This window comes from Diaphorina citri, unplaced genomic scaffold, assembly GCF_000475195.1.
Source record: "Diaphorina citri unplaced genomic scaffold, Diaci psyllid genome assembly version 1.1 scaffold7, whole genome shotgun sequence".
Lineage (NCBI taxonomy): Eukaryota > Metazoa > Arthropoda > Insecta > Hemiptera > Psyllidae > Diaphorina > Diaphorina citri.
Genome location: NW_007377446.1, coordinates 128,358 through 144,312, shown reverse-complemented (window position 1 = coordinate 144,312; position 15,955 = coordinate 128,358). Strand labels below are relative to the sequence as shown.

Here is a 15,955-nt window from a genome sequence, read left to right as displayed (position 1 = left end):
ATATCATGACTTTGTTGTAAAAATAAATGGGAATTTTCAATTGAGGGGGTCTTAGAAAAACGGAATAGATTGAGATTTTTTTTTTTACTATGTAAAGAAGTAAAATGGGCTCTTTTGGTGAAGAAGTTTGAAGAGATCCGATTTGAAAGTTTGAAACTTTTGTATGATCGTCTCTTAAAAAACCCCTCAATGCTAATTACACGTTTTACCAACCTTTAGCCCTCATTTTATAATTTAATCTGTATTTGTATGATCGTCTCTTAAAAAACCCCTCAATGCTAATTACACGTTTTACCAACCTTTAGCCCTCATTTTATAATTTAATCTGTAAAGCTCTCAATCAGCAAACACTAAATATGTACTGATAACACCACTTCTATTTTATAAATAAATATCATTATGCTACCTCTTCAAACCTAGAGTGTCTTTTCGGATTGTCCTCTGAAAATATGGACTGGTCTTGTAAGAGCAAAGCCTAAAGGACCTGAGGGAAAAGGTCTGATGTCTGATTTCAGTACAAAAGACAGCTGGTTTTGTAGTGGTTTTGCAAAATTTTGTGCAATAAAAATGTAAATATGAAGTTGATTTTGATTTATTATTCCCCTCTTAATATTTCCTTAGTCAATTTACCTCGTAAATTGAGATTTAAAAATTAAAAATAAAATAAGCTTCCAGTTCAGCTAGAAGTCCAGACGATAAACCCTTATTGAACACACCACGCTGAACGGTGCTTAACTTTAGTGTTCTATTTGGATATTGGGAACCAATACAGGCTGTTCAGAACTTTCCGCCAAAGCTGTATTAACGGATGGTATTCAGAACTTCGGTAATTTGAACTGTATAGTAGAGATGTGTAAAGATTCATTGAGCTAAAAAAAAATGAACTACTCTTTTCAGTGAACTGGATCCTCAAGAGTAGTTCTTTCAAAACTTGTAACTCGCTCTTTAGTTCCCTATACAATAAACAATAACCAGCTGTATGCTGTACGAGACCGAGAGTTTTCTGTCTTTTCTTTCTACATTTGAGTGAGAAAGATGGCGTTTTTCAGATTGTAAAAAAAAAATCGTCAAAAAAAATTTCACGAAAAAACACTCGTACCGGGCCTAAGTCGGGTGAAAAAATTTTTTTGGGTTTTTTTTTTTTTTTTTTTTTTACTTTATATGATTTTTTTTTACCAATTATTTGGAAAATGTCTTCTCCGGGATATTTTCTTGATTTATGTACTGCAATTTACATGTCCTCTTTTGTGCCTTTTATTCTTGTAATGTCCTTTAATCCTCTACTTACTTTTACCTACCAACCTCAGTGGTGTAGTGGTTAGCGCCGTGGACTTCGGATCTGGAGGTTGGTGGTTCGAGTCCTAGTCAAGTCATAAAATTTAGCGTAGCGCATTAAGCAGGGAACGACATTTGTGACAAGCATTTATGCTCAACACAATTAAAATTCCTTTTTTTACTTTTACCTGCAGAATGGACTCATTCGTTCTGGCGGAAACGTTCAAATATCTCTACCTCTTGTTCTCTGAAGAGGAAGATCTACCACTCAATCTGAACCACTTTATATTTACCACCGAGGCTCATCTGTTACCCCTCTCACTAACCTTGTACAACTTTACCCATCACCATGTGGTAAGTGAAACCAGAACAAAACAATTCTATGAAATAAATAGTTAAGTAATGGTGAATAGAGTAGTCGAAACGTATGAAGCTTCCAGATTTTTTTTTTCTTTGGGATTCTAAGGAACTTGTAAAGAGCGCTCCTTAAGGTGTGTTCAAACATAGTCGACCGGCTGTCGATCCACATCAATCGACAGCCGTCGACTATGTTTGGACACACCTTTAGAAAGATTCTAAGGGTTTTTCCCATAGGATAGAGTACCTAGTGGGTTGAATCTCAACTTTTTGACGTATCAAATCATAAGGTTGTTGTTTTAAAATGCTCGGAGTTGACTATTAGTATTAGGTCATTCTCCGTAACAAACCATAAGGATAAAAGGCATTTTCAGTGAAATAAAGTTAATATTTTATTCTTCTCCCTCTACTTCTCTCGCCTCACAGGATAACTTTGACATGGATCTAGACTCAGATGAAGAACTCACTAGGCAGTGTCCTAGCACTCTAGGCCTGTTCCCGCACTCGGTACGAGAACCCATGAAGAATTTGGTGAGCGAGAAGAAATGTTCCCCGCCCCGGGAGTCGAAGCCGAGAAAACTGACCCTCCATGAGTTCCAGGTATGTGTTGTGTTGATTTACTTTGGTTGGACTGTACAGTTTGTGTGAATATAATAATAGTAGTGCTTATTTATATTGCTCGAATAAGATCAAGGAGTCTCTTAATTCCGGGGGTTTATTCGTATGGGTCTACGAATTCTACGGCATGTTTTTCTTTGTTTCTTGTTTTTATTTGATCTCGTTTTGGGTAGCTTGATTATTTTGAGATTTTATGACACAACCAAGGTTGGAACCCGTGAACTTCGGCACGTAAAGAGAGTACTACGCCTGGGACGAAAATGTATCAAAGTAATGACCAAGTTATTGTGACAAGATAATCAATTTGTTCGTAAATATGGATTATTCTCTCTCGTAATATCATACAAACTTACAAACATAAGCCTTTTTTATTCTAGAAAACTTCTTTATTGCTTTAGTAGCTTTCAAAATTTCCCCTTGCTCTGTTTCTCGTACCATGGCGATTCACGGGTTAATGATTTCGTAATAGGTAATAGTAAGTACGTTTTATTTACATAGGTACTTGGGTAAATAGAATTAACCCATTCAGACATGCTCCGTACAGGAGACAAATTTATTTTGCTATCACTTTTAAGATATCATGTAGACATTTAATAATTCTGAAGAGGTTAATTCTTTTCATAGATAGTAAATTATCATTGATTTGTTGAACGATACATAAAATCAAATGAACATATAATCAAATCAACATGGTTCATCAAAGGGTGACATCTTTAGGGTATTTTACTTAAATAAAAAAAAAAAAAACATGAAAGGAAGAAAGAAAAAACCTTGACTTCTCGAGGAATGGAATTTAGGACCTCCCTCATACAGGTCTAGTGTGATAGGCTGAGGCACCTATTCACGAAGATAATGTTCTTGAAAATTAAGCTAGCCAGTCACTATCAGGTAGATTAAATTATCAATAGCAAATTAGAACCCATTTACATCTGGTCGACCGGCATATCCGATGACAACCAATATGTGATACCAAACTTTTTAACCAATCAAATTCGAGGGTTTTCCTATGTTTGAAAATACTCTTCTATGGAGGTATCGGTCAGAGAGGTGTAGATGGGCCTTTAACGTATCGATTCCGATAACGCTGTCACCATGACAACTGCGCAGTCCTAAAATTTGCGTACATTTAACCACGTGACCACGTGGAGTATCGGTCAGAGAGGTGTAGATGGGCCTTTAACGTATCGATTCCGATAACGCTGTCACCATGACAACTGCGCAGTCCTAAAATTTGTGTACATTTAACCACGTGGTCCGTACATTTTAGCATTCGCGTACATTTTAGCATTTTGTGTTTGTTTTATCCTATGTAAGCGGATGTGGTTGTAATGGTAACATGCTGATCGGACCAATAGCTTTAGAGAAAATTTGCAATTCAAAACGACAAACGATAACCATATTCAATCTGTGCGCGCAAAAAAAAAAATCTTGAATTGAATTTCATGGTTGTCGTTTTGAATGATCAGGAATTTCAAAATTCCTCTTTAAATTTTGCCTAAACTATTCAATAATACAACAAAAATTTTGAGAGGGGAAGTTGGGGGGTGGTGGGGGGGGGGGGTATACCACGATTCCGTGCATGTGCCCTGCGTAGAAAGTATCAGAGAAGAGTGGGGAGTCAAAGAGCGAGTTGAAAAAAAGAGTAGTTCCTTTTACTGAGTAGCTCAGTTGGAATTCAATCCCAAAGATGAGTCAAAAGTCGCATCTCTACTGTATAGTACTGCCGTGAGAAACTATTCTATTAGATTTTTTTTCTTTTTCAACAATACCTGTTTAAAATGTGAATAAAAAATCACTTTTCAAATTTAATAAAGTTTTATTCATTTATTTACATCAAATTTTAAACGATTCTAATTATGTAAAGTATATAAATTAAAACAAGGTAATAATCTTCGATTCACAATAATTACACAACATATGGAACATAATAAAACCTAATGAGTTACTTATAAAACTATAAGTTATAAGCAACTGAAGGAGGAATTTTACCTTAGATTTTTCAATAATACACAACCATCAGAATGAATAGAAACTTTTAAGATGCCTATCTATCTCATTTCTCACGAAATGACTTTGTCCTTATGCCCTCGTGGTAATAAAACTATAAGTTATAAGCAACTGAAGGAGGAATTTTACCTTAGATTTTTCAATAATACACAACCATCAGAATGAATAGAAACTTTTAACACTTTGGTCGCCCAAGCAATAATTATGAAATTTATCCACAGGCCCATGTGATCCTATCGATGTCAGGAGTATATGCCTGACGGGGCCCCTTATGCCCTCGTGGTAATGAGGTGCTGATTTGCCTGGTTTGTCTGAATGTCTTTTGGTGTGTTTGTTTTGGGATACCTAAGGCCAGCCACTCAGTATCCAGTAGTCCGGACAGGCGGACCTCATCAGGTCTACCTGATAGTGAGTGGCTGGCCTAACCATCAAAGGGTTTGTCTGTTTGAGCATTATTTCATAATGTTGAGACTGTAGAAGCCGTTTCAAATGTTTCAATGCATGACATAGTGCTTTCCAATAATAAAATTGATCTTCGGAGAGAATTCTATGATTGTTGGGAAGCAACACTCATGCATTTGAGAAATTGATCGTTTGAGATTTTATGACACAACCAAGGTTGGAACCCGTGAACTTCGGCACGTAAAGAGAGTACTACGCCTGGGACGAAAATGTATCAAACTAATGACCAAGTTATTGTGACAAGATAATCAATTTGTTTGTAAATATGAATTATTCTCTCTCGTAATATCATACAAACTTACAAACATAAGCCTTTTTTATTTTAGAAAACTTCTTTATTGCTTTAGTAGCTTTCAAAATTTCCCCTTGCTCTGTTTCTCGTACCATGGCGATTCACGGGTTAGTGATTTCGTAATAGGTAATAGTAAGTACGTTTTATTTACATAGGTACTTGGGTAAATAGAATTAATCCATTCAGACATGCTCCGTACAGGAGACAAATTTATTTTGCTATCACTTTTATTATCATGTAGACATTTAATAATTCTGAAGAGGTTAATTCTTTTCATAGATAGTAAATTATCTCTATAAGGGAAGTGAAGATATACTTACAAAACATTATATATGCCAGCCTAGTTATTTAAATAGGAAAAGGCTAGGAAGAAGAAGAAGACACATGACTTACCCTTGCCGATGCTAGGCGGGGAATTGGTTCGACCAGAATCGTCCAGGGAATCCCCCCCACCCCCATTGCTTTCCGTTATCATGGACAGGGGGGATGGGCAGCTGGGTGGGTAGGGGGTGGGTGGGTGCCCCTCCGTGAGGTTGTTGGGGGGCTCGTCTATGGCTATGGAGGGCAACTTGGAGAGAGAAAACGAGGTTTTCTTTCTGAAAATTCAAATGGAGGGGATGCGATGTTAGAGGCAACTCACAAATTAGTAATAGTAATAACTGTAATATCATACAAATTAGTAATAACTGTAGTTTCTATCTTCAAATATTACCCCCGGCTCTAAAAAATAGAAATTTTCAATTAATCCCTGAACATGCTCGCAGGCTGTTTGGGCTAGAAGAAGACACTTTAAACAGGAGAATTTAGACCCCAGCCTTTGAGTGCCATTTTTACGAGTATTAAGAAAACAAAATAAATGATGATAATAAAAGACCACACAAAATCACGAATCAGTTTTAAGTAGGTAGTAACTCTTTGGACAAATCGGAAATTCTCCAGTGCACTCAGTGAACTGGTTAATGGGAGAGTTTTATTGGTGAGCAAAACTTACCTTTGAGCAATGTGTTGTTCCTCGGTGTCCTGGTTGTCTCCTCCACCTCCATCTTGAGAGGAAGCAACTGAGGTTACCGAGGTGAGTTCTGTTTCTGATATTGCTGAAATCAAAATAATAATACATAATACTTGGTTATTATTTTTATAAATATCAGAAAAGGATATCCACAGCAAATACTAGATATCCCAAACAAAGAACGGAGAATTAGAATTATAGAAAGAAACAGTAGAGAAGATCAACAAAAGGTATGACCTTGAAAAGAGAAATGCCATATTCTAATATTGTACATTTATCATGATTAGTAGGTGATTCCTAAACGAGAAATCAAAACAAACACGTCTACTTACTTATAAAAGCATTAAAAAAAAGCATCGATAATGAAAAGGTAAGACAGCTCAATAAAAACCATTAACATATTAATATGAAATGAATAAAAAATTTCAGTTACAAAGAACAAAAGGAGAACATGGGAGTCAAATATAAAGAAATTATTTATTGATCCTTATTGTAGGAATAAAAGTAGTAGAAATGGGAATGAAAAAAGTGGAAGCCGGCGAAATGGAACAAACGAGACGAATAAAAAAATACTCCTTCTCGTTTAAAAAGTACACATTTTTATCTTCTTCTGTGTTTCATTTCAAATTACTTCAAGTAAAAAAAGTACAGGGCTTTGAAAAAGGTGGGAGCCAAACCTCATACCAAAAGCTGAGTCAAATATTTCACCAGGCCTGCAGAGAGAGGTATATCCAGCGATTTCCTTTTGAGTTCACAATTTGAAATAATTAAAGAAAAATATACTCCTTTTGCTTCCCTAAAAAGGTACACATAACAACAAATAAAATAAGAAATGGGAAAATAAACAATATACCTAGACAATTTGTTTATTATAAATATGTATTGGGAACCTATCTATAAACCAAATACGTACAACGAAAAATATGGGCTACCTACAAATTTCGTATAGGTACCTAGTGGTTGAAACTTTTGACAGATATTTCAATATTTAATCAAACTAAAATGGTTAATTTGAAAACTTCTTCTTACAAAATAACTAGAATCAGGCTCAGCTAATATACAATGAAGATTTTCCAGTACTTTTCATAGTAAGAAAAGTGACCATCACACAACTGTTCGCAATCTTTGCTTAAAAGAAGGATTAAAAAAATATCTTTCCCTCCTTATCAACCTATGTACATATACACTTTTCCCTTCAGACTGTCCTCAAATAGGTAGTACAAAGAAATTACAAAATAATTTTATGGACCATCAATGAGCCCTAGATCCGGGCAAAATTTCTATGAAATAGTGCTCACAGTAGGTAATAGAAAGTAAATTAAATACAATAAATAGGTAGCTAGTAATAAATTATAGATCAACAAACAATATTCAATTTGAGGTTTAGATTGTCACAAATATAAAAATAAATCCCTAACCAAAAATAAAAAGAAAAATATTGCAATAACAAGTTTGCGACCCACAGCAAATAAATTAAGTGAGGAGCATATTTGGGTATGGAATGTACCATATGATAACCCACATCAGGATGCACTCAGCCTCGTGAGAGTTAAATTCACAATTGAAATGCTTGAAAATTTGGTGGAAAAGCTAGGCGTCTAAACCATAGCTTCAGCAGGATAGTAAGCTGTGGGCCACAAGAAGGGTACGTGGTACTTAATTAAATTTCCAGCATTTATTCCTAATATAAGAATAACTGATGTTACTACATACCTAATTGTAACTCTAACTGAACTAATACAAAGTGGAATGCTCATTTGGATAGATTAGTACCTATACATCTCCTTTTGCTCCCGAGACTACTGAGTGGTAGCATTGTATTGCCTTTTGAAAAATTAAACATTTTTATAGTGTTCCAAAATTGGAATTTTCTTCTTGGCTATATGGCACTGAATTCACCAGTATTGGTGGATCACTAAAGTTAAGGAAGGTCGGGTAAGTCGTTCTGTGTGGGTGGTACGTAGATCGTCTGGGACAGTACGTATGTATCTACTACCGGATATTCTGGTAAGGAAAAATCATTCGGATTGACCTTATGGTCTCCAAAAACTTTTAATAAGGGGAAGCTGAGTGCAGAGTATTTGTTCCTGATTCAAATACTCCGCTGGAATTCATCCAACTCTTTTTTTTTACGTAGGATGCCTTTGCCTCTTTCTATTTTATTTTTTCTTCCTAAACCTATCTCTCTCACACCCGCTTTGAATTTGATTCGCACAGTCTCCTGATCACACAACCGGACTTTGTACGTTCCCACTTGCAATCCTACACACCTCGGTTATATGGCTCCACTTTGAAAATTTGGTATTCTCTTAAGATCAAAATTCCCTCAAGACCAACATTCCCTTAAGACCAAACAACAACATCAACACTTAGATACTTACGTTCTCGTTTGACCACTGTCAGCGCCTCGGGCTGGGGCGGCTTCAGCGCGGACGGCAGGGTCTTGCCTGGTGGTTGACCAGGCGGTGTCTTGCCGTGTGGCCCGCTAGACGGCAGCGCCAGCGACTCCGACCCCAGCCGACTGAGCAAGGCTTGCAACTCGTTCTCCCGCTCGGCTTAGATTGTCACAAATATAAAAATAAATCCCTAACCAAAAATAAAAAGAAAAATATTGCAATAACAAGTTTGCGACCCACAGCAAATAAATTAAGTGAGGAGCATATTTGGGTATGGAATGTACCACATGATAACCCACATCAGGATGCACTCAGCCTCGTGAGAGTTAAATTCACAATTAAAATGGTTGAAAATTTGGTGGAAAAGCTAGGCGTCTAAACCATAGCTTCAGCAGGATAGTAAGACAAATCGTAAGTACATACTTTGTGCTGTGGGCCACAAGAAGGGTACGTGGTACTTAATCAAATTTCCAGCATTTATTCCTAATATAAGAATAACTGATGTTACTACATACTTAATTGTAACTGAACTAATACAAAGTGGAATGCTCATTTGGATAGATTAGTATACAAAGCCCTGGGGATTCCGCTTTAACTCGACAATCTGGAAGAAGTATTTATTATTATGTTAGGCGCTCTATTTTTGATCCCCTATGTGCCGTGTCCATTTTTTGTTTAGGACTATTACACTGCTGGAACAAGTAGATCAAAAGAGGAATTATTTTGTATGAATTATTGAAACAAATAATTTCAAACAATCCGACTCTAAGGACCAAAACATTAAGGAATGATCCGGTCCGAAGGATGAAATGAGTCTACCTTAGATCAGGTAACATTTCTGCATGAATTATATCATTTACGTCATGAAGAAATTACATTTTAAAACTTTAAATAGGTACAGAATAAATAGAATTGACCAAATGAGCATTCAATAACATTTTCATCTATTCACAACCAATATAGACAAAGTCTTCATAATGTTACATAGGTGACCATAATTTACTGTCCACCTTTACATTTGATGTTACATTTGATGGCCTTGTCCACCTACAAATACTCGACAGTGTCACATTTGATGGCTATGTTCACCTACAAATACTCGACAATGTTACATTTGATGGCTATGTTCACCTACAAATACTCGACATTGTTACATTTGATGGCTATGTTCACCTACAAATACTCGACAATGTCACATTTGATAGCTTTCTTCACCATATAAAAAAATCATCCTGCTCTCATTCCATAACATAATGGCAGAACTGTAAATACCCCTCATTAGAGCACGTACTGATACTTTACTATCAGGGTGTACGCGTGAAAGTACTCTAGTAAGTACAATTTGTATACCTTCAATATATATCTAATGTGACCATTAGGTAAATATCCAACCCATCCCACCCCCCAACATAAACAGAACATTATTTGCACAAATACCATCTACATACATAGTACCATCTACATACATACCATCTACATACATAGTTAATATGCCATGTCAATATTTACACGCAGTAAACGCATTTTTGTTTTCATCGATTGTGTCGAAAGCTATAATTATGAAAAGTTCGAATGTTTATCTGTGAGTTCAGCTATTGAAGCCTTTGATGGCCTTTTCACCTACAAATACTCGACAATGTCACATTTGATGGCTATGTTCGGACAGGAAGCAATGGACGCTCCGTGCCTCTGCGTCAACAGTTTCTGGAAGATGGGCAGTATTGCCAAGTCTAACAGTTCTCCCTCGGATACAGCGTTGCCAAACACATTGGGTGTGGACTGCACATGCGCAGGAGTGGGTTTACGTAGGGATTTGGCCAGTGTTGTCATACTGCCTCCGCCACTCCCTGCAGACATGGTGTGGTGACACTTCTCCTTGCCTGTCCGCTCGGAGATGGTGCGATGTATGGTGGACACTTTGCTCTCGTCTGAAGAAGAATAAGAAGGACCATGTCGATTAGAGTACGTTTAGGATTGAAAAGCTGACAACAATTTATCGAACTGAAAAGACCTCTGACCAGCGGCGATAGCACGTTGAATGCTCCAGTTTCCATGGTTCACGGAAGTTAAGCAACGTTGTGCTTGGTTCTTAACTTGGTAACCGGATGGGGGACCATCTGGACAATCGCCTGCTGCTAGATTTTCCGGCCTCACTCAGGCTGGATGAGATTAATATGACTAGGCGGATAGTTTGTCGCCGAATGAATGGTAAAACCCCCGTCACTAAAATAAATAGGTTAACTTGAGACTCTTAAGAGTGATGTCAAACTTCAAATTCATCAAGGTCACTTATTACTACTTTAAGGTCACTTACTAACAATTCAAGGTCACTTATTATCACTTCAAGGTCACTTACTATCAGAAGCCTGTACATGGTTGAGCGCACACTTGGATCGGCAGTGACTCCGCTGCGTTAGCCACAGCTCGTCTTGCAATACAAACGTCGGGTTTGACTTCTTAGGAGGCGGGGCAGGTTGGGTGGGCATAGATGTCCGCCTCTGATTGACTGGGTTGGTGGGTGGGGAGCCTTTGCATGCACTGGAGCGCCGCCGCTGTCTAGACTGGGTGGGGGGCGGGGTGGTGGGGGCGATACGCCTGGGGGAGTGGTTCTGCCACGTGACACCTTGAGAATAGGTTAGGGAGATTTGTTAGTATACGTTGACGGAACAACTATAAGGGAAGTGAAGATATACTTACAAAACATTATATATGCCAGCCTAGTTATTTAAATAGGAAAAGGCTAGGAAGAAGAAGAAGAAGAAGACACATGACTTACCCTTGCCGATATATTTGAGGATTGTAATATAGTGCTATCCTGTGGTACTATTTGGTACTAAGGTACTCTATACGCTATTAGTACTTATAGTGACTTTATAAATATAGAGAGTTATCTATATTTGGGCACAGAGATGTGACATCGGTACCCAAATTGTGTCTGTCCGGTCTAAAATCAAATCCGTTGGAAATCCAAATCTCTCTCAGTGGATAAAGATACAGTTATCACATAGGTATTGTGGAGGAGTAGGTAGACATCTCAGAAGAAGTGCATTATGATTATGAAGTGTATTTTTTAAAATCAGTTTTCCGAGGTTAGGGTACCAAATTGGGTCATAATCTCATGATGGCTAGATTACACGAAGGCAGTAGGCAGTTCAGTCACTGGCCTGGTGTAAACAGCACTGACGTCCATAACTAGCGAGATGGTCCCTATACTGATAACATCATCTTCCAATTCTCGCAACGTTGAAAATTTTTGGGTTGAGAAGATGCCATCTCGGATTCTAAAATCCTTTCAATGTTTTGTATCATTCCTCGTTGGAAATTTTCTTGCGTGAGTGCGTTTTTTTGTGCTCCCGTTTTTTCGCGATTTTCTTATTGAAATAGTGACCAGAATATAGTGAATTTTTGCATAGTGACATTATTTTGTGTGCTGAACAGTTTGCAAGTGCTTTTCACTTGGTCTGTCGTTTATTTTTCCGTTTTTTTACACCTTTTCTATTCTACACTTGCTACCTTTTAATCCTGAGGTTGTTATTTTCCTCTAATGGTTGTCATGGCAACCTATCGGTTGGTCCGTAAGTACCTGTGAGAAGCGGGCCAAAAACACTTTTCCTATCTCTTTGGAATTTATTTCTGCTCTTAATACCAGCTTCTCAGAGTTTGTTTTGTTTCCATAGTAACCAGTTTCCCTTTCAGATAAACATTCCCCACAGCTGATATCTACGTGTTTTCCTTTTCTGCCTATCACTCGCAACAAAATGTTTTTTTCTGCGAGTGTTTTCATCACCTACTAACTTGTTTTTTCTGTCTCCATAGCAACCGCTGTAACCCCTTACTCCCGCATTCTTACCGATTCCCCACATTAACCCTTACCTATACTTATATCTTTTTCAGCCATGCAATACGCAGATATGTTTAAGAAATCCTCTTCTTCCAGAGTGTCATTTATCCTATGTAAGCGGATGTGGTTGTAATGGTAACATGCTGATCGGACCAATAGCTTTAGAGAAAATTTGCAATTCAAAACGACAACCGATAACCATATTCAATCTGTGCGCAAAAAAAAAAATAATATCTTGAATTGAATTTCATGGTTGTCGTTTTGAATGATCAGGAATTTCAAAATTCCTCTTTTAATTTTGCCTAAACTATTCAATAATACAAAAATTTATAATACAGTATGCACTTAGAGACTAATCGTTATCACTATACACATTGCTTGGTAAAATAGTAGATACTAAATCAATAAAGGCCGGGGTTTACCAAATCGGATTATTTCAGGATTGAGTATACAAAAGCTTGGTAAAATAGTAGATACTAAATCAATAAAGGCCGGGGTTTACCAAATCGGATTATTTCAGGATTGAGTATACAAAAGCCCTATCTATAGTTTGATCTGGGATTAATTTCAATCTGGTCTTAATCCGACTTGGTAAGCCCGGACTCAACAGCTAATTTAGATATGACCCGGACCACAATCTGAGTTTTAAACTAAGTTTGTTTAACTGATGGAATTACCCATTCTGATTGGCTAAGTTTGGGTTACAATTTGTCCAATCAGAAACCAGTTCTGGGTTTAAATTCATATTGTGGTCTCGGAAGTACAAGATCAAGAGTAAAATTTTACAAACTAAAGAAAGACTGTGTGGACTAGAATAGGACTAAAGTTTGGTAAGGAGGCTTCTACATTCTCATAGGCTGAATCCAAATTGCAGACACAGAGCTCAGACAGAAAAAAAGTGACGCACCAATTTTTTGTTTTTTTATATATATAATTATACTTTTCTGTTGCCAAGGGACCGAGAAGTGGAGGAATGTTAAGTTTTTATAGGACGAAGGAACTCAAGTCCAAGTTTGAAATCGACGATTTCAGATTTGCCTGGTTTGTCTGAATGTCTTTTGGTGTGTTTGTTTTGGGATACCTAAGGCCAGCCACTCAGTATCCAGTAGTCCTGACAGGCGGACCTCATCAGGTCTACCTGATAGTGAGTGGCTGGCCTAACCATCACAGGGTTTGTCTGTTTGAGCATCATTTCATAATGTTGAGACTGTAGAAGCCGTTTCAAATGTTTCAATGCATGACATAGTGCTTTCCAATAATAAAATGGATCTTCGGAGAGAATTCCATGATTATTGGGAACCAACACTCATGCATTTGAGAAATTGATAAAATTAAAACATAAATTAAACCTATAAAATGATAATAAATTGTTTGCTAGAGGTAGAACGCAGACCATTGTAGGTAGTCTGTGTTCACCTTGTAAAAATTTCCCTAAAAAGGTACACATAACAACAAATAAAATAAGAAATGGGAAAATAAACAATATACCTAGACAATTTGTTTATTATAAATATGCATTGGGAACCTATCTATAAACCAAATACGTACAACGAAAAATATGGGCTACCTACAAAATTCGTAGGTAGTGCGTAGTGGTTGAAACTTTTGACAGATATTTCAATATTTAATCAAACTAAAATGGTTAATTTGAAAACTTACAAAATAACTAGAATCAGGCTCAGCTAATATACAATGAAGATTTTCCAGTACTTTTCATAGTAAGAAAAGTGACCATCACACAACTGTTCGCAATCTTTGCTTAAAAGAAGGATGAAAAAATCTCTTTCTATTTTTTTTTTTTTTTTCCTAAACGTGTCTCTCTCACACCCGCTTTGAATTTGATTCGCACAGTCTCCTGATCACACAACCGGACTTTTGTACGTTCGCACTTATAATCCTACACACCTCGGTTATATGGCTCCACTTTAAACATTTGGTATTCCCTTAAGACCAAACAACAACAACACTTACGTTCTCGTTTGACCACTGTCAGCGCCTCGGGCTGGGGCGGCTTCAGCGCGGACGGCAGGCTCTTGCCTGGTGGTTGACCAGGTGGTGTCTTGCCGTGTGGCCCGCTAGACGGCAGCGCCAGCGACTCCGAGCCCAGCCGACTGAGCAAGGCTTGCAACTCGTTCTCCCGCTCGGCCAGGATCTTACGGTGCCGCATGTTGGACATCTTGGCGTCTTTGAGCTTCTCCTCGAGCTCGCTTGAGTCACGCCGCGTTTTACTCATCGGCCGTAGCGTGGCGCGGATACGCTTGTCGATCGAGCCCTGGGGATTCCGCTTTAACTCGACAATCTGGAAGAAGTATTTATTATTATGTTAGGCGCTCTATTTTTGATCCCCTATGTGCCGCGTCCATTTTTTGTTTAGGACTATTACACTGCTGGAAGAAGTAGATCAAAAGAGGAATTATTTTGTATGAATTATTGAAACTAATTTCAAACAATCCGACTCTAAGGACCAAAACATTAAGGAATGATCCGGCCCGAAGGATCAAATATTTAGAAATTATCTGACCCGAAGAACCAAAAAATATTAAAGAATGATCCGGCCCAAAGGACCAAATAGTAAGTGTTCCGGACCGAAGGACCAAATTACAAGGAATCATCCGGCCCAAAGGACCAAATATCACGGAATCATCCGGCCTGAAGGACCAAATATTTAGATATCATCCGACCCAAAGGACCAAATATCAAGGAATCATCCGACCCAAAGGACCAAATATCAAGGAATCATCCGACGCGAAGGACCAAATATTAAAGAATCATCCGGCCCGAAAGACCATAATATAAATCTTACCTTGGGAACAAACACAAGACACAGCGTCGCTGTCGTGCAGAACAAAATGAACAGCGAGATAATGACAAAAGATGCGTCCTGCTTATCGGAAATGACAAAGGAAATGGCCGCTCCCATGATACACATTAGGACCACGTTGTACACACTCATACCCACGTACTTGCTGTCGTTCAGGGCAGGGATGGACACGTGACGAGTCTCCCAGGCGAGGAATGCGCCGAACATCTGAGGAGGAAAGCAGGGTTTTCATTTTAACTAGCAGTCCTCCCCGGGGTGGCCTCAGTGGAGAAAAAGTCATAGTGGGAAATGGCATACAAAGAAAATTCATTGAGCCTCCCCTTATACTTAGTTGAAACTTTTTAGGACATCTGAGGAGGAAAGCAGGGTTTTCATTTTAACTAGCAGTCCTCCCCGGGGTGGCCTCAGTGGAGAAAAAGTCATAGTGGGAAATGTCATACAAAGAAAATTCATTGAGCCTCCCCTTATACTTAGTTGAAACATTTTAGCCTCTAGAATCTGGATCTAGATGTATTAGTTTTACTCAGTTCGTCAAATCTATGCTTTAAGAATGTACCCATTGATGGCGGATTACTGAATTTCAGAAAAAGTAATCGGTGCGTGGTATTGCCACCGCCACTCCCTGCAGACATGGTGTGGTGACACTTCTCCTTGCCTGTCCGCTCGGAGATGGTGCGATGTATGGTGGACACTTTGCTCTCGTCTGAAGAAGAATAAGAGGGACGATGTCGATTAGAGTACGTTTAGGATTGAAAAGCTGACAACAATTATCGAACTGAAAAGACCTCTGACCAGCGGCGATAGCACGTTGAATGCTCCAGTTTCCATGGTTCACGGAAGTTAAGCAACGTTGTGCGTGGTTCTTAACTTGGTAACC

The 15,955-nt window shown here is 38.1% G+C and overlaps 3 protein-coding genes across 3 annotated transcripts; 1 reads left to right on the top strand and 2 right to left on the bottom strand.

Moving 5' to 3' along the window:
- Positions 1-1,469: 1,469 nt before the first annotated feature.
- LOC103524956 (ER degradation-enhancing alpha-mannosidase-like protein 3) lies at positions 1,470-2,295 on the top strand. The gene is made up of 2 exons (XM_026820139.1): positions 1,470-1,629; positions 2,059-2,295. The coding sequence occupies exons 1-2, from the start codon at positions 1,471-1,473 to the stop codon at positions 2,278-2,280; spliced, it is 381 nt and encodes a 126-aa protein (XP_026675940.1). The 5' UTR covers position 1,470; the 3' UTR covers positions 2,281-2,295.
- Positions 2,296-5,284: 2,989 nt separating this feature from the next.
- On the bottom strand, positions 5,285-9,899 carry LOC108254610. The gene is made up of 5 exons (XM_026820082.1): positions 9,887-9,899; positions 8,402-8,575; positions 6,003-6,105; positions 5,405-5,607; positions 5,285-5,304 (listed from the first exon to the last, which is right to left on the bottom strand). Exons 1-5 carry the CDS (start codon positions 9,897-9,899, stop codon positions 5,285-5,287), a joined length of 513 nt encoding a protein of 170 aa, XP_026675883.1.
- A 137-nt stretch (positions 9,900-10,036) lies between these two features.
- On the bottom strand, positions 10,037-15,336 carry LOC103524948. Its single transcript, XM_026820078.1, has 4 exons — positions 15,061-15,336; positions 14,229-14,556; positions 10,773-11,039; positions 10,037-10,344 (listed from the first exon to the last, which is right to left on the bottom strand). Exons 1-4 carry the CDS (start codon positions 15,283-15,285, stop codon positions 10,037-10,039), a joined length of 1,128 nt encoding a protein of 375 aa, XP_026675879.1. The 5' UTR covers positions 15,286-15,336.
- Positions 15,337-15,955: the final 619 nt, after the last annotated feature.

Excerpts from the sequence above, each read along its gene's own strand:
- LOC108254610 (XM_026820082.1), bottom strand. Across the intron at positions 6,106-8,401 it reads GACAGTGGTCAAACGAGAAC|CAATATCAGAAACAGAACTC; the intron begins GTAAGTATCTAA and ends TTTTGATTTCAG. Across the intron at positions 5,608-6,002 it reads GAACAACACATTGCTCAAAG|AAAGAAAACCTCGTTTTCTC; the intron begins GTAAGTTTTGCT and ends TTGAATTTTCAG.
- LOC103524956 (XM_026820139.1), top strand. The coding sequence starts at position 1,471 with ATGGACTCATTCGTTCTGGCGGAAACGTTCAAATATCTCTACCTCTTG. Across the intron at positions 1,630-2,058 it reads ACTTTACCCATCACCATGTG|GATAACTTTGACATGGATCT; the intron begins GTAAGTGAAACC and ends CTCGCCTCACAG.
- LOC103524948 (XM_026820078.1), bottom strand. The coding sequence starts at position 15,285 with ATGTTCGGCGCATTCCTCGCCTGGGAGACTCGTCACGTGTCCATCCCT. Across the intron at positions 14,557-15,060 it reads GTCTTGTGTTTGTTCCCAAG|ATTGTCGAGTTAAAGCGGAA; the intron begins GTAAGATTTATA and ends TACTTCTTCCAG. Across the intron at positions 10,345-10,772 it reads CCATGTACAGGCTTCTGATA|ACGAGAGCAAAGTGTCCACC; the intron begins GTAAGTGACCTT and ends ATTCTTCTTCAG.